General features: G+C 41.0%; 1 protein-coding gene across 1 annotated transcript in view; it reads left to right on the forward strand.

The window, feature by feature from the left end:
* Nucleotides 1-309: 309 nt before the first annotated feature.
* Nucleotides 310-26,433, forward strand: part of LOC139409660 (TNF receptor-associated factor 3-like) — a 35,668-nt gene continuing 9,544 nt past the window's right edge. The window contains exons 1-24 of the mRNA XM_071155078.1: nt 310-634; nt 2,379-2,510; nt 3,811-3,901; nt 4,516-4,585; nt 4,765-4,868; nt 5,216-5,311; nt 5,422-5,493; nt 5,946-6,026; nt 6,219-6,330; nt 7,183-7,299; nt 7,587-7,677; nt 7,975-8,079; nt 8,586-8,670; nt 9,125-9,161; nt 14,677-14,887; nt 15,109-15,187; nt 15,449-15,547; nt 15,793-15,954; nt 16,108-16,182; nt 16,385-16,459; nt 16,629-16,715; nt 17,199-17,675; nt 18,427-18,604; nt 18,841-18,989. Of these exons, the coding sequence (XP_071011179.1) occupies nt 522-634; nt 2,379-2,510; nt 3,811-3,901; nt 4,516-4,585; nt 4,765-4,868; nt 5,216-5,311; nt 5,422-5,493; nt 5,946-6,026; nt 6,219-6,330; nt 7,183-7,299; nt 7,587-7,677; nt 7,975-8,079; nt 8,586-8,670; nt 9,125-9,161; nt 14,677-14,887; nt 15,109-15,187; nt 15,449-15,547; nt 15,793-15,954; nt 16,108-16,182; nt 16,385-16,459; nt 16,629-16,715; nt 17,199-17,675; nt 18,427-18,604; nt 18,841-18,989 (2,898 nt within the window). The 5' untranslated portion in view covers nt 310-521. The remainder of the gene's footprint in view (nt 635-2,378; nt 2,511-3,810; nt 3,902-4,515; nt 4,586-4,764; nt 4,869-5,215; nt 5,312-5,421; nt 5,494-5,945; nt 6,027-6,218; nt 6,331-7,182; nt 7,300-7,586; nt 7,678-7,974; nt 8,080-8,585; nt 8,671-9,124; nt 9,162-14,676; nt 14,888-15,108; nt 15,188-15,448; nt 15,548-15,792; nt 15,955-16,107; nt 16,183-16,384; nt 16,460-16,628; nt 16,716-17,198; nt 17,676-18,426; nt 18,605-18,840; nt 18,990-26,433) is intronic.

Consider the following 26,433-nt stretch of genomic DNA (forward strand, 5'->3'; position numbering starts at 1 on the left):
AAAACAAGGAACCATGACTAGAAGGGAATTGTGTAGCTATTGTGTAGTTATCAATCGGCTTTTCAATCTACATTTTGAGAAAACATGTAAAATTATTTCATATTTAATAAATAATTATCTCTACTTTGCTCAAATGTGTTTGTGTCTGCCTATTCGACACACGATGGCGGCATTTAGCAACTGCCCTGTGCCATTATGAAATTAGGGGAAAGAAGAAGCGAGGAAGGGAAAAGAAGGAAAGGGGGGAGTAAATTAGAAACTAAACGAGGCAGGGGTGTATGTGAAGGCTACATTTATATTGTCCCGAAATAAAGTGATTAATGTCAGCGCAGTGCCATGTTTGGTTGCCACCAGATCAACCCACCCCCTCTTCCATGCCCTACCTCCACATAGTGTCCCGAGTATCGAACGATCTTCCCAAATTTAACCCCTCCTTGGCGTAGGACGGAGTCACTGCCAAAGTTTTTTTTACGGAGAAAGGGAACTGTTAAGGAACGCGAATCCAGGCTGTCCCTCAAGAGATGGTACTTATGACCGAACAACCGGACAGAGATCTAACTCCGTTATCTACGCCAGAACAAGTTGTAAAGTCTGTCAAACCGGTCAGAAAAGATCCGAGGGGGATCCAATCGACGTAAGTTTGTATGTTTTCAGTTCTGCACAGCGCAGGGCCGGGGGCCTAGTAAGCTTGCAAGTTAGCTAGCTATGTAACCACTTTTGTTGTTGATGCATAGCTAGCTAACGTTAGCTAGTTAAGTCCTTGCTTTCCCAAGCTCTCTCGATAAAGTTTGCGTTTAATTTGGAAGCAACCTCACACGAAGTTATGATATGTTGTGCATTTTTTTATGCAGTTATTTCTATAACGCCAACGTTAGCAAGCGAATAGTGTTTTCAACTTTAAAGACATGGAATTGGAGAATTAAAGTTGACCTCGTCCCAATGGATTTTCCTTCATTGTTTGTCTACCTAGTTAGATAAGTTTTGCAAATGCACAATCAAGGTTATTTGTCGTCATTCTGATGGGATAACGTTATTTGACGCGTGGCACTGTTTGATCTTAAAAAACGTATAACACTCAGCCAGTTAAGTATGTCCAATCAGTTCATTGCGCCAATTCTGTTGCAAAACGTTTTTTAAACAAAAATAGTTCTACTCCAAATAGAAAACGTTTTGCAATGATAACGAGAGTTTCTATTGGACAAATTCAGGTAGTTCCCTCGCTGTTTTGTACTGTTTTCTCTGGGGTGTATTCATAACGGTTAAGAACTAAACCGAAGCGAACAGCGCAAACGAAACGGGGAGGGACCTACCTGAATTTGTCCAACAGAAACGCTTGTTTGTGTTTTCCATTTGCAATAAACGGTTTATGTTGCAAAACGTATTTGCAACCGAATCAACATAATGATTACACATCTGTTTGCTTCTATTTGATTCTTGAACAGTAAATGTTTCCATTGCAAGACGTGAGCGGGTTGCTGATGTCAACGTTGTGAACAGAGTGCCCCGTGGTGGTGTGGTTATGGTATGGGCAGGCGTAAGCTACTGACAACACAAACAATTGCATTTTATCGATGGCAATTTGAATGCACAGAGATACCATGAAGAGATCCTGAGGCCCAGCATGATAATGCACAGCCTTATGTCGCAAGGATCTGTACACAATTCCTGGAAGCTGAAAATGTCCCAGTTCTTCTATGGCCTGCATACTCATCAGACATGTCACCAATTGAGCATGTTTGGGATGCTCTGGATCGTCGTATATGACAGCGTGTTCCAGTTCCCGCCAATATCCAGCAACTTCGCACAGCCATTGAAGAGGAGTGGGGCTACAGTCCACAATCAACAGCCGGATCAACTCTATGAACTGTAAATCAGTACAGTCTTTGTAATTGATGCATGTTGCACTTTATATTTTTGTTCAGTGTAGCTTGCTAGCTAAGGTTGACCGCAGTGATAATGGTTGATTGCATTTTAATGTATGGTTTTCAAAGGTTAATAAAGATTGTATGACTTTAGTAACTAAAGTTGACTGCGATTTCCAAAAACTACAGGCTAAATTGGTAAATGTGCAATATCAATGCTCAGCCAGATTTGATCTTCTTTTTGAAAGAGTTTGAATGGGGATTTTGTTAAATGATTTCCCAATGATAGGTAGCTAGATGAATCAATGTCCATAAAGAAGGAAAACCTCTTGTACTGACTGTTGTCCCACATCAAAAGGTGCCGGATCTTTGTATTACTTCTGCCCTGCTGTTTTCAACCCCATCATTTGAGGCTAAACGTTTTAATAATATATCTCTACAGGTCTGAATGGAGAAACAACACGAGTTTAGCTAGCTACAACATATCATGTTTGACTGTCACACTACTGTGTCCAGGTCGGAGGCAGCGAATGGAGGAGAGGACAAGCCCAGGAGGAGTGCCAGTGGGAGGTCTGCTGGGGACACTCAGGTGCCAATGGACACTGAGTCAGACCTCTCAGAGAGCAGGAAGAAACCACCCCTCATGAAGTGAGACTTACAGATACCATAAATCATGTATTATGTGAATATGTGGTAAAATGGTCAACTGTCTGCTCTAGCACACAGGGTGCACATGTTTTGTTTTAGCCCAGCACTGACATATTTGATTAAACTAATCTCCAAGCCTCTTCTTAGTTTAGTGTCCGTAGATCAAGTGAGTTTGTGCTGGTCTAGAACAAAATGTGCACCACCTGTGGATCCCCTAGGGATGGAGAAACCATGCTTTAGCCATTGTTGTCATACCAATTTGTTGTGATACCATCCATGTGAGGTTTTGGAACATGGATATATCTACTTCTGTTTAAAAGTTTGGGGTGACTTAAGAAATTTCCTTGTTTTTGAAAGAAAAGCTATTTCTTTTTGTCCATTAAAATAACATCAAATTGATCAGAAATATAGACATTTAAATGGGAAATCTACGTAGGCGTACAGAGGCCCATTATCAGCAACCATCACTCCTGTGTTCCAATGGCACGTTGTGTTAGCTAATCCAAGTTTATAATTTTAAAAGGCTAATTGATCATTAGACAATGGGCGTCTGTACGCCTATATAGATATTCCATTAAATATCAGCCGTTTCCAGCTACAATAGTAATTTACAACATTAACAATGTCTATGCTGTATTTCTGATCAATTTGATGTTATTTTAATTGAAAAATGTGCTTTTCTTTCAAAAACAAGGGACATTTCTAAGTCACCCCAAACTTTTGAAAGGTAGTGTAGATTACCAACTAACTCTCTAATGCTTGACCACATTCGATAGCGCTAGAACACAGTTTTATGTTATTGATTAATACATCAGACTGCACTGTCTGGGGCTGTTATGTGATCCACACCTGGGTCGAGTTCATTAGGCGCAAATCAGGAGAAACTATTTTGAAACAGGAGGTTCTTCTTTTGCTTGACTAATAAGAAAAGCCCATTTGTTTTTCATTTCAAAACATTTTGGCCTATTTTGTGACCTACAAAGCTTGGCTGAGTATTGTGTTGACGAACCTTGATGTTGCTGTATAAACAACACACTTTACATAACCATGCTGCAAGGGATGTGGCTGGCTGTCCTCATGGGAGTTGCTCGTCTTTTTGACTGCTGTAGATCTAGGGAAAACAATATTTAATTTCAATAGGAGTCAAAGTGGATGTGTCATTGACAGTAAGAACTTAGCCAAGTCAACTTGTTTTGGACTATTCTATTGAAGTTGTCTGTCTACATTATTGTTTTTGTACCAATCACTTGCAATATTGGTTGCTACTGTGCTTGTGTGTTAATCTTGTCCCCTTTTTCAGATTTAAGGCTGTGGAGCTACCTTCCCCGATGCAAACTCCAAGTGACGGTGAAACTAAGTTTGAAGGAAGAAAGAAATCCCAGTCCAGTCAGGTGTGTTTATACTGTATATCAGGCTACCCACACAATCACATTTTCCATTGGTCTCCACAATGTGTGTATGTTTGTTTGGAATTAGCATAATGGCTGAGCAGTTGACTTGCAAAACTAGAGTTTTGTGAGTAAAGTATCTTGACAAAGTTAAAGGTGCAATATGCAGAACTCACTCTGCCATTTCCTGGTTGAAAACATTCTAATAGTTCGCCAAATTTCAGTTTGTGACAAAACAAGCAGTCATTGTGTAGAGAATCATTGTACCATCTAAACCGCTGTGAAATATATTTTCCAAAAGTAAAAGATCCAAAAAACTAAACTTAAAAAATGGGAAGCATAGAAATAGTGCACACAGCCTTGCTTTCAATAAGAATGACAGATCTCTAACTTAAATTTCTATGTGAATTTGGTCGAGTTGCCCAAAAAGTTAAATTGTAGCTTTAAGTCTACACAACCCTAATGATCTTTAAATGGATGCTTGTATTTGACATTACCTAGTTGCACATGCACCTCAATATCAATACGTTTGGTCATTTGGAAAGGGAGGTAAAGAAAGTAATACATTTCAAAAGGTCACATTTATCAACATTTGGATGTATTGTCTTCTCTTGCAGATATCCAAGACAAATGCCCAGTACCATAAAATATTCAAAGAAATCAGCAAGGATGAGTTACTGAAACAAAGTAAGTGGCGTAGTCTTCAATTTAAATGAAAGTTAAAAAAGGTGACTTTCTCCATTTTCCTCTTGTTTATAAAAATACACAAGATTTGCATTATTCTTTCACTTGAAAATAAGCCACAGAGTCTTGTCATTTGTGCAGAATAGATTTTGCCTGACATCCTCTGCTATTTCTCTTCTCAGGTTACACCTGTGCACTGCAGAAAGACATGCTGTATCAGGGCAAAATGTTTGTGTCTGATAACTGGATATGTTTCCACTCCAAAGTCTTCGGCAGAGATACTAAGGTACAGTATAACAATGGAATACTATAGTCATTAGATTTAGATTTAATTACATTGTTGTTCCTGATAACTGCAAGCCCCAGTTTAGTACACACACACTATCATTACAATTCTGAGTTGTTACATTTATCAGGAGTTGACTTTCCTACTAATGAACTGAAGGTTGTAGACCAGGAGTTGTTTCACTGACTTAATGTCAACAGATTTGCTATAAATGTTTTTAATAATACTTTTTATTGACTTTTTCTCCTTGGTAGTACTTTGCCTGGTCTCTCTAGGAAAAGAGGTTCAAACAAGACAATCACTGAAATATAGTTGAAGTGAAATAATGTTTGCTTTCCCTTTCCCAGATTGCTATTCCTGTACTCTCTGTGACTCTTATCAAGAAGACAAAAACTGCCATTTTGGTTCCAAATGCACTCGTTATCACATCCACAAACAAGCGGGTATGACCAGTTTTATTTGTAGATATTCAATTGTCAAGTTTGGTCTTAATTAAAAACACATATTTTTTATTATTGTCATTATAATTCATTATTTAAAATATGTTTTCCAGCACGTATTTGCATCATTCCTATCCCGAGATACAACCTATAAACTTCTGAAATCCGTCTGCGTTCATCTGGATGTAAGTTCTTCCTCCTTGTCCTCTTTTCTTTAATGCATTGTTGTGACATTTGACATAGTCTTATTTTGTGTTGTATTACAGATAACATTAGCACTGAGGTTAAACATGTTCTTTCTGTTGTCATAATACTGTGTTATACTGCAACAGGGACTTTTCCATAGGGCTGTGACGATACCAGTATCAAACTTTATTTTTGCCACGGAAAAAAATAAACACGAAGCAGACCAAACTCTTTGGTCCTTTAAAAACGTCCTCTATGTAAAATATTGTGTGCTATAGCTTGGGAAATAAATACATGTGACTGGATGATGTTTGTTTACAACATTAGGGCTGTTTTCCTAAAGAAATTGAATACGCTTTTTGTTTCCTTGCCACCGTACTACTGAGTATTGCGATACTGGTATCGTCCCGGCCTTACTTTTCAAGTCTTAACTCATTGAACACCATTGTAGGGGGACAATACAGGGAGCAGCCTCATTACTTCCTCTGCTGAGAATAGCTTCATAGCCGATTGTCCCTCCTCACTTCCTCTGGTCAGTATTAAGACAGTTGCCTTTTTCCCAATTCTTCTTCTTATATGACCATACAGTAAAGGGTGTGTGTGTAATGTAATGGTTCTACTGTACCCTCTGTGTCTGGACAAAGTTTCATTTATATTCAATAATGTTTTTATTTCAATGGGATCATCTGTATGGACAAAATTAACGTAAATATTATGTGTGTAGGATTTCTCTGGAGACTTCTCAGACCTGGATGGGGTTGTGTGCCAGAGGAGGCAAGACATGCTGGAGACCAGCAGCTCAGGCTCCCAGACCCCAGACTATGAGAAAATGACGGGTGGGTTCTCCCTTTATGATGGCAGGGGAGTCCAACCCCCCCTTGTGAAAAACAAGACAATCATCATACACAATATACAGACAGATGCAACATCATAGAGACAGAAATAAACTCTGAGAGATGGTGATTAGACGCTTTATACCCTTCCATGAGTGGAGAGAAAGGAATTGCCCCTGAGTATGGAGTCTTATCTATACAGCTTAGAAAAGAGCAGTACTCTCACAGCTTCTAATAACCTAATAGATTAGTTATTACTGAGTCATGAGTTGGACTGGGAGGTGCAATCAGAGGCTTTCAGTTAGTTCAGCTTCTCTGCCCAGACACAGCAGTCGCCAAACTTGTACTGTACAGGCTCACTTTTTATTGTAGTCCGTAGGCTTGAGTTCAGTTGTATTTGAACAGACATGGTTTACTTTTTACATGTTGATACAGTCATGATTTTATGGTTTGTTTAAGAAAATATTTTTTTTTTAAATAATTGGGATTAATTGGCTGTAGACATCGGTCTTAGTACATACATCAATGAGAGAGCTGTATATCCTTTCACCTGTTGACTGCATATGCTTATTGGAAGGCTGAGTATAACACAGATGGTTCGCTGAACCACGCGCACATGAAGAGTAATCTTGCCTGAGACCTGAAGACTCATCTTAGCTCCCCGAGCGAATGCCTTGGCTTTAGCTCAGTGGGCTAACATGGTTTAGTTTGCGCACAGGCGACCCGGCCTTGATACCAATTAACAAGACCACATCTGATAATGTTGGTAGTTAGGCATGTTGAATTGAAAGGAAATTAGTTCAAATATTTAACGACCAGTGGTGTTCAGAGAGCAATCTGTGTTTGTTTCTGCAGAGTTCCCCAGCATCCCAGACACGTTCCTGAGCGCGGTGAAGAACGTAGAGGTGGCGGTGCACGCAGACATCCACCTCCAGACCCCCAACCAAAAACACGGAGCCGCTCACCAGAACGGTGAGGCCTCCTTATGCATGAGCGTGGTGCAATGGAAACAGCAAGACTCTGTTAAATACTTCTGCATTCTCTCTCCCTGGTATCCTAAGGGTTGGCTTCTATCATTTTCCAGAGGGAATGGAATCTGAAAAGTAGAACAGATTGTAATATAAACATTAAGAGAAGGATAAGATCTTAAAGATGTAGTTCTGTAAGTGTTAATTAATATTTGTTTAGCTTCGTCTTTTTGGATTTAAGTCCGGCCCTCTGTGTTGCTGACCTGTGCACTAATCCTGTCTTATCTGTAGGGCCGACCAAGCCTGCCCAGGGTGTTGTACACAAAGTGAAATCGCTACAGCCAGTTTCGTTGAACACCCTTCTACTCGTCTATTTGTTCCTGTGAGTATCCTCTCATTATGAGTCATAAGGGGGTGTCGAGGCCATCTAACAAGTTTTGTAGCTAATCTAATAATTTCACTTGTCGCCAGGCATGTCAAAACAAGTTAAGTGAACTGGGTGTTTTGTCCTGCCTTGGGTGTTAACTTGGTTGTGGAATTGTGACTGTTTGTGTCATGTAGGAGATGATTCAACAATGGGAGTTTAATTGGAAATACTTGTTTCTTATTGAAAACCAATGGGTTCCTGTAGATTCCAGCCCTCATCGGGGTGCGTGACGTGTTTGTGTTGTCTTTGCAGAGTTAGTGTCCTTGTCTTGTCTTCGTGTTACATGGCCTTCAAGATTGTGGCTCTTGAGAAGCGGCTGAACTCGTTGAGTTCCGTGGGGGAGTATGCACACAACGAGTAAGAGCTGCCACTAAACACTCACAACAGCTTTGTCTGAGATAACCGCATCAATGGGAATTAGTTAACAGATTAACAATTGCAATGCAATGAGAATCCAGTCCTAGTATCTGTGGTATACAGTAGATAGTGTTATAATGAATGATAAACCTCAAACTGTTGGAAAACCCGAAGAATGACTGGGTCAGTCAAGAAACTGTAATTCTTTATCATGTTATAAATATGTGTAATATGCATGTTTTGATGTAATTTTTCAACATTTCCTGACATTTCCATAGAAAATTGTAAACCCACTTGTTAAAATCCATACAATTTAAATGTTAATTTCTTTAGGTGTTCAATTCAAAGGCTATTTTACAATACGTACATGTATTCTAACGATGGGATACAGTAAAATGGACCTTTTGCATTTGTGGTCTTTCATTTGCATCTTGCTATAGGAATGAGCTGAAACTGAATATACCTGAATTCTTACAACGGCTAATTCAGAGCATATTTTGTTTCAGAAACGTTGTGCATCACAGATCGCAGGTCGACTTCAATGCCGAAATCTATGGGGAGCTGTCTACAAACCTGTTCAAGCTAGAAAAGGTTTGTCGCCTTGCCAGCGAAGACAGTGTCAACATCTGCTCACTGTTTGCTACTCCCCAAAGTTGTTTAATCCGCTTCATTAAAGTTCACTTTTTGGGAGTAGCTACTAGTTACTAGTCTAGCTTGTCCGTCCGTGTGTGTGTGTGTGTGTGTGATACTCTTTCATTGTCACCTCGCCACTCTCCATGAAACAGCTCAAACATGCCATGCAGTCAGCTCTGTCACTGAGCTAACAACTACTCATTAAGTGGGACAATAGCTCTGCTTTCCCAATAACATATTTTGTATGAACCATTCCCCACTTGGTTACATAATGTGAGCTTGTTGGGGATTGTGAATAGGCCAATGTGGGAGTGTTCTCTGCTCATCAGCCTCTCATGCATGCTATTGTTTTGCGGTGTGTTTTTATTAATTCAGTGCATGTTTTAACCTGTCGTCAATCCTACCAAACCAGATTCAGAGAAATCTCCGTAAGCTACTTGAAGAGACCTGACTTAAGGACCCGTTGGTCGCCTCGCTGGACGGAAGTGGCACCTTCATAAAACGCTGGTGAAAACACTGCAGATCTGATCGGCAATCTGTTACCAAATAACAGACTGCCACTTTGGAAAAGAGACCATTTCTTAATTGTGCAATAGCAGTATCTTCCTTCTCTTTCTACTCAGGACAAAACCCATTATTTTGTGTCTGATAGCATGCCAGTGTAATCAAGACATTTCAGCAACTGTAGCTAGTTTGGGCTGAATCCTAACTTGAAACTCGCACGCTTAATAACGCAGAATTCTGCTTTTAGGGGCAATCTGCAGTTGCTACATTCATTTTTGGACTGAATTAATGATATTCCTCAAGAATCAATGGGTACATAACTTATAAGTGCTTCATGAGCTTAGTTCAACTGTCGTACCCCACTAGAACCCAAAATATAACCTGGTTTTACTCCAATATTTGAAAACAAACACTATATAGCCTAAAACATGGTTAATTATGACTGACATCATTGGTGGTCAGTCTTTGCATCCATAGCTTTGTCTATTAATTTGAGTGGTTACATTTCCCCAGCCCCATGTGTTTCTTTACCGAAGCCGGGGTGGGAAAATGCATTGTTTCAACTGCTGATTGCCGCATTAAATCATGCCTCGATGTCAATGGGAGATTTCTGTGGAAATTTGAGTTGTGTTCAGGTTTCAAGGTATAGGATACAAACCTTAGCAAAGAGAAGCCATAAGCTTTAGCCTATGTAGTACTGTACCTGAGAAGCTTTTCAATATTAATGGGATGTTTTCAGGTATGAGTAGGTCCCAAGGACCCACCTATTTCAATGTTTTTCTATTAACATTTCAAAAATGGTCAGTCTTGTAATGCCTACTGTTCATGTGCCCATTTTGTTACAGGTATGAATTGCCAATAAAATATTTATAGTTCTTGCTTCATTTTTTGTCTCAAACTGTCATCCAACATGCCTAAATGCTGTTTTCAACCACCATAGGCTCCATTTTCTCAATTTTCATTAAGCACTGAATGATTCACACAATGTATATCTGAAGTGAATGCCATCTAAAAGATGTGACAAGTCTATGGCTTCTACTGCATCATGGATGTGTATATAGTTAAAGGAACATGACTCTCTCTCACCTTGTCTGACAGTGCGGTCCAACACTGGTCCACTACTTTGAGTAAGATTTGCATTCAGGTAAAACAGAGCATGAATTTGAGTGCCCCATTCAGCCTCGTACCACAGAACAGACTGCTCTTTCGGTGCGTTTTGCCATTGTCAAGTGAATTAATCATTTGCATTCACTTTGAGTGTTCATCATACATAAAGATTACACTGTTGATATATTTGTCATGCTTTTCACATCTGAACATAATATCTGCATTTTATTCTAATGAATGAGAGAGGGAAGTTGTTATTTTGCTAATAGTGGCAGCTACTAGCCTATTATAGAGCCTCAATTGATGTCTTGTCAATCATTATAAACTCACCTATTCGGAGGTATGCTGTAAACATGAAAATTATGATAAAACTAAATGATGCACAACTAACCTATATAATTTGTCCAAGTGCCTATATTTTCATTATTTTAAATGTAGTCATATGAAACCATTAGCAATGGAATATCGTTAGGAGGCACCCCCTTTACATTTGGCCTGTCTGTCAACCCATGTTAAGGCTGCACATGACGTAACACCCACACTGCAAAGTGCAATGGCGAAATTGAACAATAACAGCCATCGCTTCTCGGTACCATATGTATTATGTCGTTAACATTAAAGAAAACAGAATCATTCTCCCGGAGAGTCACAACATGCAACATCTGTAAATTTAACGCGCGCGGGGCTGCGACTAGGGGTATTCTACTGTCTCTGCAAGCGATGACAGTTTAAAACGCGGGTAAGTTTCATGTAATTGCAATACCGTCCATTTTCAACGCCAAACCATTTTCGCAGCAAACTGGTTTGTGCGCCTGCTTTTAAAGGGGCGTGGCGGCTGGAATGCAGGGTACCCCATCTCCAGCTAAAGATGCTGATAGCTTAGCAACTACGATAGGGGAAAGCAGACGAGAGCGACAACAATGGATTTACCATTTGTAAGCATCTTTCGCAATGTCTGACTATGCACGGAGCAATTTTGTGTGATGACCCGACCATCAACTGTTCTGACACGACTGTAGCGCGAGCTACACGGTGCTATGACTGCTGACTCGAAATGTAAACAAAGGGAGACGGGCCTTTTGCTATTTCTCACAATGCCTGGCATTGAAGTTGTCGTTGTTAGTGTCAATAACTGTTTTTATTATGCACGATGCATGTATTAGTACAAGCAGACCGTAGATCCATGTGGTCGATGGTGTCTGCTAAACCATAATGTTTCAAACTATACAAAAAGACGTACCGAACAAAAATATAAACGCAACATGTAAAGTGTTGGTCCCATGTTTCATGAGCTGAAATAAACATTTCCCGAAATTAAGCACAAAAATATTATTTCTCTCAAATGTTGTGCAGACATTTTTTTTACATCCCTGTTCAGTGAGTATTTATCCTTTTCCAAGATAATCCATCCACCTGACAGTGGCATATCAAGAAGCTGATTAAACCGCACACAGGTGCACCTTGTGCTGAGGACAATACAAGGCCACTCTAAAATGTGCAGTTTTGTCACACAACACAATGCCCCAGATGTCTCAAGTTTTGAGGAAATGTGCAATTGGCATGCTGACTGTAGGAATGTCCACCAGAGTTGTTGCCAGATAATTTATGTTAATTTCTCTACCGTAAGTGGCCTCCAACGTTGTTTTAGAGAATTTGACAGTACGTCCAACCATCCTCACAACCGCAGACCATGTGTAACCACGCCAGCCCAGGACCTCCACTTCTGGCTTCTTCATCTGTGGGATTATCTGAGACCAGCCATGACATTGAGGAATATTTCTGTCTGTAATAAAGCCCTTTTGTGGGGAAAACTAATTATGTTTGGCTGGGCCTGGCTCTTCAATTTCAAATCCATTACCTTTACAAAAATATAAAAATTAAACAAACAGAAATAACCATGGTTTTCAAGTGCCCCTGCCCAGTCGTGTGAAATCCATAGATTAGGGCCAAATACATTTATTTCAATTGACTGATTTCCTTATATCAAATCAAATAAAATGTTATTTGTCACATACACATGGTTAGCAGATGTTAATGCGAGTGTAGCGAAATGCTTGTGCTTTTAGTTTCGACAATGCAGTAATAACCAACAAGTAATCTAGCTAACAATTCCAAAACTACTACCTTTACTTATAGACACAAGTGTAACGGGATAAAGAATATGTACATAAAGATATATGAATGAGTGATGGTACAGAACGGCATAGGCAAGATACAGTAGATGGTATTGAGTGCAGTATATACATATGAGATGAGTATGTAAACAAAGTGGCATAGTTAAAGTGGCTAGTGATACATGTATTACATAAAGATGCAGTAGATGATATAGAGTACAGTATATACCTATACATATGAGATGAATAATGTAGGGTATGTAAACATTATATTAGGTAGCATTGTTTAAAGTGGCTAGTGATATATTTTACATCATTTACCATCAATTCCCATTATTAAAGTGGCTAGAGTTGAGTCAGTGTGTTGGCAGCAGCCACTCAATGTTAGTGGTGGCTGTTTAACAGTCTGATGGCCTTGAGATAGAAGCTGTTTTTCAGTCTCTCGGTCCCAGCTTTGATGCACCTGTACTGACCTTGTGAGGTTATTTTCCTGACACCACACTCCGAGGGCCCTCACCTCCTCCCTGTAGGCCGTCTCGTCGTTGTTGGTAATCAAGCCTACCACTGTTGTGTCGTCCGCAAACTTGATGATTGAGTTGGAGGCGTGCGTGGCCACACAGTCGTGGGTGAACAGGGAGTACAGGAGAGGGCTCAGAACGCACCCTTGTGGGGCCCCAGTGTTGAGGATCAGCGGGGTGGAGATGTTGTTGCCTACCCTCACCACCTGGGGGAGGCCCGTCAGGAAGTCCAGTACCCAGTTGCACAGGGCAGGGTCGAGACCCAGGGTCTCGAGCTTGATGACGAGCTTGGAGGGCACTATGGTGTTAAATGCCGAGCTGTAGTCGATGAACAGCATTCTCACATAGGTATTCCTCTTGTCCAGATGGGTTAGGGCAGTGTGCAGTGTGGTTGAGATTGCATCGTCTGTGGACCTATTTGGGCGGTAAGCAAATTGGAGTGGGTCTAGGGTGTCAGGTAGGGTGGAGGTGATATGGTCCTTGACTAGTCTCTCAAAGCACTTCATGATGACGGAAGTGAGTGCTACGGGGCGGTAGTCGTTTAGCTCAGTTACCTTAGCTTTCTTGGGAACAGGAACAATGGTGGCCCTCTTGAAGCATGTGGGAACAACAGACTGGGATAGGGATTGATTGAATATGTCCGTAAACACACCAGCCAGCTGGTCTGCGCATGCTCTGAGGGCGCGGCTGGGGATGCCGTCTGGGTCTGCAGCCTTGCGAGGGTTAACACTTTTAAATGTTTTCCTCACGTCGGCTGCAGTGAAGGAGAGTCCGCATGTTTTGGTTGCGGGCCGTGTCAGTGGCACTGTATTGTCCTCAAAGCGGGCAAAAAAGTTATTTAGTCTGCCTGGGAGCAAGACATCCTGGTCCGTGACGGGGCTGGTTTTCTTTTTGTAATCCGTGATTGACTGTAGACCCTGCCACATACCTCTTGTGTCTGAGCCGTTGAATTGAGATTCTACTATACTATACTGACGCTTAGCTTGTTTGATTGCCTTGCGGAGGGAATAGCTACACTGTTTGTATTCGGTCATGTTTCCAGTCACCTTGCCCTGATTAAAAGCAGTGGTTCGCGCTTTCAGTTTCACGCGAATGCTGCCATCAATCCACGGTTTCTGGTTTGGGAATGTTTTAATCGTTGCTATGGGAACGACATCTTCAACGCACGTTCTAATGAACTCACACACCGAATCAGCGTATTCGTCAATGTTGTTGTTTGTCGCTATACGAAACATATCCCAGTTATATGAACTGCAACTCAGTAAAATCGTTGAAATTGTCAAATGTTGCGTTCTTATTTTTGTTCAGTATAATTGTTTTCTCTTCTAATACAATGACAAGCTTTTTTGAATGCAAAATGATCAGGCTAGATACCATACCATGCCAATTGTTTATTATGGGCATTGGGCTATAATGCCACCACCTAAACAATAAATACATACTGGAAAATACATCAGATCTGCCAAATTGTCTATCTCTCTGACCTGACTGACGTAGTATTGTATTAGTGTCATATCCAGAAAAAGCAGTGGCCTACTGTCTGCAGTACCTTTCTCTCAGTCTTTATTAAATAGTAGTATAGTTTGGTTTCCAAAAGATATTCAGATGGAGACCTGCACTCACTGATAATCTAACTTTACCATGTCATCAACACATCAGAAAAATATGCCTTCATAGTAAACTTTTCAAGTTAATTTGGACTCTGACGTTGTTGTTGCCAGGTCTTAGGCGTACTGAGGGAATCATGGCCACGGAAGAACCATCCCCTCCGTCGTCCATGGAGAGCAACAAACCCGGCTTCCCCAAACAGATCCTGGCCAACAAGCTGGAAGATAAACACCTGTGTAACTGCTGTCAGAAGCTGCTGCGGAGGCCCTTCCAAGCCCAGTGTGGACACCGCTTCTGTTCCTACTGCTTCAATAGGACTGTCAGGTGGGAGTTCAAAGACTGTATCTCAACTGTATACAATCATCTGTATTTTCTCCTTTACCTGTAATGTGTAAGTACTGGTCTGGTAAAACCTAAGGAAGAAACTTTATACTATTGAAATGCACCCCAGGTTATGATGCCTGATGAATATATTACACATTTGACAATATGACACACTGTCCTGTTATTTTGTACTGTTTGTTGACATAATATTCCCATTACAGAGATGGACCTCAGAAATGCAGTGCTTGTATCAAAGAGGACATTTTTGAAGAGCCCACGTCGATTCTAAAACAAGGCTGTGTAAGTTTCTACAAAATGCGTCTTTCATTACAGTGTCACTTTATCCTCTCAAAGAACAAGTAAGATCAAAATGTACCCTTCAAATAATATGTGTCCATGTTATTTGGAGCGTGCGCACACACACACACACACACACACACACACACACACACACACACACACACACACACCTCTCAATCATAAATGGAGCATTCGGAAACAGTACAGACTCTGTAAAGGAAAAAGCCTTGGCAAAATGTTTGTTTGCTCTCACTTCTGCAGGCTTTTCCTGACAACGCAGCTCGACGAGAGGTCGAAAACCTCTCTGTTGTCTGCATCAACGAAGGCTGTACCTGGAAAGGCAATATTAAAGAATATGAGGTTAGTTGCGCGTGGTTTTAGACTGATTATAAACCTTTTCATCATTCAAACGAAGCATTTAGACGGACATTTTTGTTGAAAAAATAAATGGTGCCACAGATGGTTATAAGCAATGCACCTCAATACTGTATTTGCTTTGCTGTGTTCTTGCTTCATGATCAGTTTGACCGAAGATCCTTGTTTAGGCTGTTCTGAACATATACTAAAGCCAAATGAATCCTAACTTTATTTTCTGTCACTTACAGTTGAGCCACGAGGGGAAGTGTGACTACATGATCATCCCCTGCCCCTCCTGTAAAGAGCAGATCCGCTTCAACGAACAGGAACGCCACAATGAGCGAGAGTGCCCTGAGAGAACTCTCAACTGCAAGTTCTGCAAGGAACCATTCCATTTCAAAAACATCAAGGTGAGAAATAATGCATGCTCCGAGAGAGAACGTCCATCCATCTGTTTATTTGTGAAATCTTTCAAATGGCTGGCTTACGATCGTATCAATTTTGCAAGGAACATTAGGGTCAATATTTGTAAGAAGCTATACAAGAACACGTCCTTTATTTAGGCCCACGACGAGATCTGCCCCAAGTACCCCATGATCTGTGAAGGCTGTGCCAAGAAGAAAATACCCAGGGAGAAGGTGAGTTCTTAAAGTTTCAACATACACAATATAGCCAATTATAGCCAAACGTGACTGAATGCGTTTGGAAAATGCATAACGGAAAAGGAAGCTCAATATTGAGAGAAAATAATCCACTCTCTTTTAAGAAGGTTGTTGTTCGAAATAGCTGTAGAACTTGTCAAATCATTGTGTATTGTTTCGTCTTTGGCTCTTTCCCTAGTACGTGGACCACATTAAGTTCTGCAGCAAATTCAGAACTCCATGCAGATTCCATGTTGTTGGGTGTGATATGTCAGTAAGTAGCTTTCTTATCTCTTCAGAGCTATGGTTTTAATGAATCCTAATTAAACAAACGAGGTTGTTACTGTGTAATTACTATTTACCATGTTATTTCTTAAATAATACCTGGTAATAACTCAGTGCTACTGTTAGAACAGCTCTCCTCTCCCCCTCTCTCTGTACAGGTGGAGAAGGAGAGGATCCATGACCACGAGAGGGCCTGCGCCTATGAGCACCTCAACTTGCTGCTGCACTACATTATGGGGATGAAGGTGAGGATGAGTATGGATGTAGTGGAGCGTAAGTGCCCATTACACACACTAAAGCAGTGGTATTCAAAGTCGGGGTTGCAGGGGAACTGCAATGGGGTCGCCCAAAAAAGTATAAAAGTACAAGATATTATATGGGACTATATAAAAAAGTAGTTGAGAAAGATAATGAAATACAATTGTATTTTGTAGATGTATTTATTGGTTTCCTTTTGTTTTGTTAAGAGATGAAAACATAATGAATTGAAGGTTATGTGCTGATGTAAAAATCGAAACGTACCTATTTTATGGTTGGTTTGGGATGAGTTGGATTTGGGGTGGGGTCGTGAGAAATGAATGCTAAAAAAATGGGGTCCCCAGAAATTCTGGTGGAAAAAATGGGGTCCCTGCTGAAAAAGTTTGAATAAAAGATGGTTGTTTGCATTAGCATTTACTTACTCTGTGTTTACTTTACTTACCTTATTTTCTTCCTCTCCATCCATTAAGGTGAGCATGGAGGGCCTGCAGCCGCAAGGCCTGGAGCTGGCTGGACACAAGCTCCTGGAGCTCCACCATTCCCTCAGGGAGCTGGAGGCACGCGTCTCCCAGCTCAGCACTACCTCCACCGGGCCTCCCGTGCAGGGGGCCACCAACTCTTCTTCCTCCCCGGGCCTCTCTGGGCCTCCCGCCCTAGCTCTTCCCCTGCCTCCACCTCCCGCCCTGGCCCCCACCCTGACTGTGTCCACCTCCTTCACCCCCTTGCCCAGCTCGGTGGGGGCGGCCCTGGAGCTACAGCTCCACAGTGAGAAGACCAAGGTGGCGGAGCTGGGACGCAGGTGCACCGACCTGGAGGTGAAGGCGGGGATGTTTGAGAATGTGGTTTGCGTGTTGAACCGAGAGGTGGAGCGCTTTGCCACAACCATGGAGGCCAGTAACAGACAGCATCGCCTAGACCAGGATAAGATTGAGGCCCTGAGCAACAAGGTAATAAGGCCCTGAAGCAGAAATGAAATTCAGTCATTTAATTTATACATCCCTATCCAACATTTTAATTTAATGGCATGACTTACTGGGGTATAAAGCTGGAGGTTCTGAGGCTTGTGGTGGCATTTTTCTGCTTTACCAAATTACCAGAGTTACAAACTACACACCAGTCAGAGTTACACTTAAACTACATATATTTTATTAAGAGCTTTGCAATAGCCTTTTTTGACTTTCAATGATGCGCTATCTCTAATGAACCATTGAAAAGTACCACCAGAAAAGTACAAAGATCTTTTATAGCCAAGATACACCCCTCTCAACTTACATGACGAACCACAGATCTTAGGAACAGTTCACAATGGTTAAGATTTGTATGAAAGATATCTATAAAACATAGCAGACAGTTACTGCTGTGTCAACAGTTCTCATTGTAAAGACCAGTGTCTGGCCCCCTCCTACACCAAACTGGAACCCGTCTCACCCTGGTACGGTATAGCACAAAAACATTACCTTTACTATCTGGAATGCTCTTTAGGCTTTATTACCCAAAGACATGGTCAATCTCCTCTGTCAGTGTTATCTCATAGAGGCCCATCCTCAGTGGAACACACACACAATACTCTATTCTGTCTAATTTAACAACTATTCTTATAACAATCTTACAAGCATTAAAACATAATCTTGCAATTTTCCACGACAGGTTATTGACTTCATAGAAGCTAACACATATTTGTGTGTGTGTGTGTCTCAGGTGCGGCAGCTGGAGAGGACGGTGGGGCTGAAGGACCTGACGGTAGCAGAGATGGAAGGCAGGCTGAGGGAGATATCGGGCACCACATTCGACGGCGTCTTCATCTGGAGGATCTCTGACTTTACCAAAAAAAGACAGGATGCCATCGCTGGCCGAGCTCCTGCCATGTTCTCACCAGGTAAACCAGAACTATTGCAGTCCGTGTTAAGACTGAGACCAAAGGGGCTTCGAGACTGAGTCAAGGCCGAAACCAGAACAACCATATCGAGACTATATTATATCGTAGTAGTGCAAGTCATAATGACAGTGCAAAACGTAGGCTATTGTGTTTCCATAATAATATTTAAATCACAGTTTTTCAGCCTTCTACACCAGTAAATATGGCTATAAAATATGTCTGTTTTTCCCCAACAGCCTTCTACACCAGTAAATACGGCTATAAGATGTGTCTGCGGATCTACCTGAACGGGGACGGGACAGGGCGTGGCAGCCACCTGTCTCTGTTCTTTGTGGTGATGAGGGGACTGAGTGATGCTCTGCTCAAATGGCCCTTCAACCAGAAGGTAAGGACCAGGGGACTCATTTAGAAAATGCATAGAAAATGCATTAGAAAGTCATACATTTTACATGCTGTATATTGAAATCCACACGAATCCTGTAATTTATGCAGTACCAGTCAAACGTTTGGACACACATACTCATTCAAGGGTTTTTCTTTATTTTTATTATTTTCTACATTGTAGAATAATAGTGATGACACCAACACTATGAAATAACACATATGGAATTATGTAGTAACCAAACAAGTGTTAAACAAATCAAAATATATTTATATTATATATTATTATTATTATTATATATTTGAGATTCTTCAAAGTAGCCACCCTTTGCCTTGATGACAGCTTTGCACACGCTTGGCATTCTCTCAACCAGCTTCACCTGGAATGCTTTTCCAACAGTCTTGAACGAGTTCCCACATATGCTGAGCACTTGTTGGTTGTTTTTCCTTTACGCTGCAGTCCAACTCATCCCAAACCATCTCAATTGGGTTGAGGTTGGGTGATTGTGGAGGCCAGGTCATCTGATACAGCTCTCCATCACTTTCCTTCTTGGTCAAATAGCCCTTACATAGCCTGGAAGTTTGTTGGGTCATCGTCCTGTTGAAAAACAAATTGTAGTCCCACTAAGCGCAAACCAGATGAGATGGCGTATCGCTGCAGAATTCTGTGGTAGCCATGCTGTTTAAGTGTGCCTTAAATTCTAAATAAATCACAGAGTGTCACTAGCAAAGCACCCCCACACCATCACACCTCCTCTGTCATGCTTCACGGTGGGAACCACACATACGGAGATCATCCATTCACCTACTCTGTTTCTCACAAAAACACGGTGGTTGGAAAAAATCTCAAATTTGGACTCATCAGACCAAAGGACAGATTTCCACCGGTCTAATGTCCATTGCTTGTGTTTCTTGGCCCAAGCAAGTCTCCTTCTTCTTATTGGTGTCCTTTAGTAGTGGTTTCATTGCAGCAATTCGACCATAAAGGCCTGATTCACTGAGTGGCCTCTGAACAGTTGATGTTGAGATGTGTCTGTTACTTGAACTCTGTGAAGCATTTATTTGGGCTTAAATTTTTGAGGCTGGTAACTCTAATGAACTTATCCTCTTCAGCAGAGGTAACTCTTGAGTCTTCCTTTCCTGTGGCGATCCTCATGAGAGCCAGTTTCATCATAGCGCTTGATGGTTTTTGCAACTACACTTGAAGAAACTTTCACATTTCTTGAAATTTTTCGAATAGACTGACCTTCATGTCTTAAGTAATGATGGACTGTAATTTCTCTTTGCTTATTTGAGCTGTTCTTGCCTTAATATGGACTTGGTATTTTAGCAAATAGGGCTATCTTCTGTATACCACCCCTACCTTGTCACAACACAACTGATTGTCTCAAACGCATTAAGAAGGAAAGAAATTCCACAAATGAACTTTTAACAAGGCACACCTGTTAATTGAAATGCGTTCCAGGTGACTACCTCATTAAGCTGGTTGAGAGAATACCAAGAGTGTGCAAAGCTGTCATCAAGGCTACTTTGAAGAATCACAAATATAAAATATATTTTGATTTGTTTAACACTTTTTTGGTTACTACATGATTCCATATGTGTTATTTCATAGTTTTTATGTCTTCAATATTATTCTACAATGAAGAAAATAGCAAAAATAAGGAAAAACCCTTGAATGAGTAGGTGTGTCCAAACTTTTGACTGGTACTGTATATCTTCAAATTTATGTTAAAATGTGCAACACAATTTTGATTTTGCATGACACGTGTGGTGTATAAATCAGACATGCTTTTGTGGAATTCTCTCTCTCGTTGTCCTGGCAGGAAACATGTCTGCAATGGAGATTATAAATATCTAATTCTATGATTTATTACGTTTTCTATATCAGACATTGTTTTGTTCGTACTCTTTTTATTTGTAAATAATCATTAATCAACAAAGAGGTGAAAAGAGGGAAACCCAGTCAAGTGTCAGACAGACTGCTGTTCTCATCTTATGTCAGACAGAGTTGTTGTTCTCATTTTATGTCAGACAGAGTTGTTGTTCTCATCTTATGTCAGACAGAGTTGTTGTTCTCATTTTATGTCAGACAGAGTTGTTGTTCTCATCTTATGTCAGTTGTTGTTCTCATCTTATGTCAGAGTTGTTGTTCTCATCTTATGTCAGTTGTTGTTCTCATCTTATGTCAGAGTTTTTGTTCTCATCTTATGTCAGTTGTTGTTCTCATCTTATGTCAGAGTTGTTGTTCTCATCTTATGTCAGACAGAGTTGTTGTTCTCATCTTATGTCAGACAGAGTTGTTGTTCTCATCTTATGTCAGACAGAGTTGTTGTTCTCATCTTATGTCAGAGTTGTTGTTCTCATCTTATGTCAGTTGTTGTTCTCATCTTATGTCAGAGTTGTTGTTCTCATCTTATGTCAGACAGAGTTGTTGTTCTCATCTTATGTCAGACAGAGTTGTTGTTCTCATCTTATGTCAGACAGAGTTGTTGTTCTCATCTTATGTCAGACAGAGTTGTTGTTCTCATTTTATGTCAGACAGAGTTGTTGTTCTCATTTTATGTCAGACAGAGTCGTTGTTCTCATCTTATGTCAGACAGGGTTGTTGAGGTAAAGTCAGAATGGCAGCTGGCAGGTTTGTGAAGTAATCTGTTTGCACTCATGAGGTCTATCCCTCACACTTTCTGTATCTCTCTCAATTCAATTCAATTTGCTTTATTGGCATGACGTAACAATGTACATATTGCCAAAACTTACTTTGGAGATTTACAATATTAACATAATTAAAATAATAATAATCAGTAACACCAATAATCAAGGGTCAAAATAACCATACATTGAGCAACAACAATACAATAAGCATAGAGGACAGGTTGGTTGGTCTGTCAGACACTGTCTCTCATCTTATGGCAGGCAGCAATGTACATAGTGAGCTGCCAACCCACAGCTGTCTGCGTCCTCCCCCAACAGGACGGGTTGCCTATTCTCATCAGAGAGGTCTTTGAAACCTTGAATAAGGGTTTCAATTCTGGGGAAATGACATTCTTGTTTTATATTTTTGACATTTTGTCAGAAAATGCAGCTCTGTCTCCGGTTCTGCTGTGGTACAGTGGTTGCACAGCCTTTCCTCTACAGGGAGCCATGTTTTCCTGTGTTTAACCTTCTTAATGGCAAGGCTGTGCTCACTGAGCCTGTACTTTTTCAAGGTGTTTCTAAGGTTTTGATCAGTAAAAATTGTAAAATAGTTAGCCACAGTGTACTGTCGATTTAGGACCAGATAGTAATGCATATTGCTTTGTGCTTGTGTTTCCCAATTGGTAATATAGTTTTGTTTTGATTGTGTTGTAATTTGGTTTATTCTGATTGATTGGATGTTTTGGTCCTGAGGCTTCAGTGTGTTAGTAGAACAGGTTTGTGAATTCAGCCCCAGGACCAGCTGGATGAGGGGACTCTTTTCTTTGCTCAGCTCTTGGCATTGCAGGGCTTGGTATTGATATGAGAGGGGGTCACTGTATTTTAGATGTTTCCAAAACGTAATTGCTCTTTTGTTATTATTATTTTTTATTATTAGTGGATATTGGCCTAATTCTGCCCTGCATGCAATGTTTGTAGTTTTCATCTGGACACGTAGGAGGATCTTACAGAACTCTGCATGCAGGGTTTCAATTGGGTGTTTGTCCTATTGGGTGATGTCTTGTTTTACAAGTGTACCCCATACCTGCTGCCATAAAGTGCAATTGGTTCAATGACACATTCAATTAGTTTTAGCCAAATTGTTATAGGTATTTCAATTTGAATTTGTTTTTTAATGGCGTAGAATGCCCTGCATGCTTTCTCTGTCAGTTTATTCACTGCCTCATTAAGGTGTCCAGTTGAGCTTATTTTTCAATCTACGTAATTGTAGTGTGTGCAGTACTCTATATATTTTGTACCAATTGAGAACTCACTCTCTCTCTCTGAATGCTGGGAATTGTATGAGTGAGTGCGAGTGTTGTGTAGAGTTAGATATCCTGGTTTTTCTTTTACTTTTCCTTTTGTTGGAGGTATCTTTTTTTCTTCCTATGATTACGGTTATCATTATTTTTATTTAGTTGTTGTGGTAGAATTAAGTATATTGTTGTTCGTGTCGAAATTACCCTGGCTTTGGCGGGGATGGCGACCCACATTGGGACGCCGTCTCTGTAACTTCGGCACGGCTTTAGGTGTGTTACTGAAGCTACTGTCACTGGAGGAGTTTTTGGTCGTGGAGGAGTTTTTGGTCGAGAGAAGGCATGCTATGAGAATGTTGCTTATGCGTCATGGATGAATAAAGCGGTGGTGGTTTTTCTTAAAGAAGAGCGTCTTGCTGATCGTATGGTTGAGCATGGCGTACCTCTTAAAGAAGAGCGTCTTGTTGATCGTATGGTTGAGCATGGCGTACTTCTTAAAGAAGAGCGTCTTGTTGATCGTATGGTTGAGCATGGTGTACTTCTTAAAGAAGAGCGTCTTGTTGATCGTATGGTTGAGCATGGTGTACTTCTTAAAGAAGAGCGTCTTGTTGATCGTATGGTTGAGCATGGCGTACTTCTTAAAGAAGAGCGTCTTGTTGATCGTATGGTTGAGCATGGCGTACTTCTTAAAGAAGAGCGTCTTGTTGATCGTATGGTTGAGCATGGCGTACTTCTTAAAGAAGAGCATCTTGTTGATCGTATGGTTGAGCATGGCGTACTTCTTAAAGAAGAGCGTCTTGTTGATCGTATGGTTGAGAATGGCCTACTTCTTAAAGAAGAGCGTCTTGTTGATCGTATGGTTGAGCATGGTGTACTTCTTAAAGAAGAGCGTCTTGTTGATCGTATGGTTGAGCATGGTGTACTTCTTAAAGAAGAGCGTCTTGTTGATCGTATGGTTGAGCATGGCGTACTTCTTAAAGAAGAGCGTCTTGTTGATCGTATGGTTGAGCATGGCGTACTTCTTAAAGAAGAGCGTCTTGTTGATCGTATGGTTGAGCATGGTGTACTTCTTAAAGAAGAGCGTCTTGTTGATCGTATGGTTGAGCATGGCGTACTTCTTAAAGAAGAGCGTCTTGTTGATCGTATGGTTGAGCATGGCGTACTTCTTAAAGGTATGTTTATGCTAGTTACGCCGCTTTTTTTCTCTGTCAACAACGGTAACGATTTTGAATATACCGCCATTTATTCCCATTGAGCTATTGCCATAAGCGATATGCTTGCCCGAAAAGGGAGAAGGCGGAGGGAGGGGCGCAGGAGGTCCTCGTAACGCCTGAGCCCAGTGATGTAGGGAGAAGTGGGTCGACAGTGGTTGAGCAGCCACACGCACCTGTTTCTGAGGAACAAGTTGTCAGTGTTGAGGGCACGGAGTTGCAACTTGTACCAGAGGAGAATGCTATGCAGCAGAAAAATATTGTTGTAGAACAGGGGTGTCAAAGTCAAATGGACGGAGGGCCAAATAAAAAAATCAGCTACAAGACGAGGGCCGGACTGTTCGAATGTTCATTGAAAAATTTTTAAATGACGCATATAGTCTAGTGAACCTAATTGAACCTACTGAAAACCTAACAAATATATTACAATATGATCAGATAAATAAAGCAATATTTTCTTATGGCTCTGTCAGTAATCTTTAATTTTCAACAGACACAAAAGACAAATTTCCTTTATATAAATATCCCCATAACATGAACATTAAATGAAAGAAACCGGTATTCAAGGCACCATCAGTAGACTATATTTTCTATTTTAGCAAAAGTGGGCTAAATTTACTTCAAAGAAAAAACAATAATAGCAATTTTCTATCATCCACTCAACTGAAATATTTTAAAAATATAATTGGATTGAAATACAAAAAAATAAAGTGCAAAAATCTATTAATCAAAAACAACACTTTGTTTAAGGAGAAGTAACATGCAGTGAAAACAAATATTAAATTTTAACTTTTAAACTTGAACTGAGTAAAAACTCTAAATATGTGATTGCACAGTAATGTTCACTTGTTTGAGGTTGAGGGTGATACTTGGTGGTGTCCCATCTTTTCCACAAGTTCATCAATGTTCGGGGTAAGGCTCTGAGCTGAAGAAATCCTCAGAATTGAGTGGAGGTGTTCAGCAGTAAGTCGACTTCTGTGTGATGTTTTGTTCAGGTTCATCAAAGAAAACAGTTGTTCACACAGGTATGTGCTGCCAAACATAGACAACGTTTGAGCAGCCTGGATGCGCAGCTGGGGCATTGTGCCGGGGAGGAAACGGGCGAACTCCGCAGCACCCACTGCCGCATATTTTGCCCTCAGTGCATCATTGCATTGGAGGTCAATCAACTCCATTTGGAGGTTTGGTGGTGAGCTTTCCACGTCAACAGCAAATGGGTTACCGAGCAGTTCCAACCTGCTTTTTTGTGCTTCAAAGTCAGCAAATCGGCGTCGAAAGTCAGCGGCAAGCATACCTATTTTATCAGCCAACTGTGTGCTCGGGAACGCACTGGTAGAGAGCTTCTCTTTCATGGTCTGGCAGCTGGGAAAGTGGCTCAAATTTTCTTTCCGCATCTGCGTCTCCCACAGAGTCAGTTTGGTTTTAAATGCCTTCACTGTACTGTACATATCAGAGATGACACGATCCCGACCCTGCAGCTGCAAGTTTATTGCATTCAGATGACTCGTAATGTCACACAGAAAAGCCATTTCACACAGAAACATTTCGTCTCGGAGTTGTGTTGTGTCTTTCCCTTTGCTGTCCAAGAACAGACAAATCTCCTCACGAAGCTCGAAACATCTTTGAAGCACCTTTCCCTGGCTTAGCCATCGCACCTCTGTGTGATAAGGCAAATCACCATGCTCCGTTTCTAACTCCGTCAGAAATGCCTTGAACTGGCGGTGATTCAAACCTTTGGCTCTGATAAAGTTAACTGTGCGCGTGATGATGCTCATTACATGCTCCATTTTCAAGGCTTTACCGCACAACGCTTCCTGGTGTATGATACAATGATAAGCTGTCAGCTCACCTGTCGCGTTTTCCTCTTGCATCTTTTCCCGTATCTTCGCCACCAGTCCGCTCCTGTGTCCACACATCGCAGGTGCTCCGTCGGTTGTCAAACCCACGAGTTTTTCCCAAGGCAGCTCCATCTCATTTACACATCTTGACACCTCTTCATACAAATCATGCCCCGTAGTTGTGCCATGCATAGGACGTAAAGCCAAAAACTCCTCTGTCACGCTTAGGTTGGAGTCCACTCCGCGGATGAAAATTGACAACTGGGCAATGTCAGAAATGTCGGTGCTCTCATCCACAGCCAAGGAATATGCAATAAAATCTTTTCCCTTTTTCACAAGCTGCTCTTTTAGATTGATGGACAACTGGTCTACTCTCTCGGCAATGGTGTTTCTGCTCAGACTCACATTTAAAAAGAGTTGCCTTTTTTCTGGGCAAACTTCGTCACAAACTTTAATCATGCAGTTTT

The sequence above is a fragment of the Oncorhynchus clarkii genome, chromosome 5 (genome assembly GCF_045791955.1).
Source record: "Oncorhynchus clarkii lewisi isolate Uvic-CL-2024 chromosome 5, UVic_Ocla_1.0, whole genome shotgun sequence".
Taxonomy (NCBI): domain Eukaryota; kingdom Metazoa; phylum Chordata; class Actinopteri; order Salmoniformes; family Salmonidae; genus Oncorhynchus; species Oncorhynchus clarkii.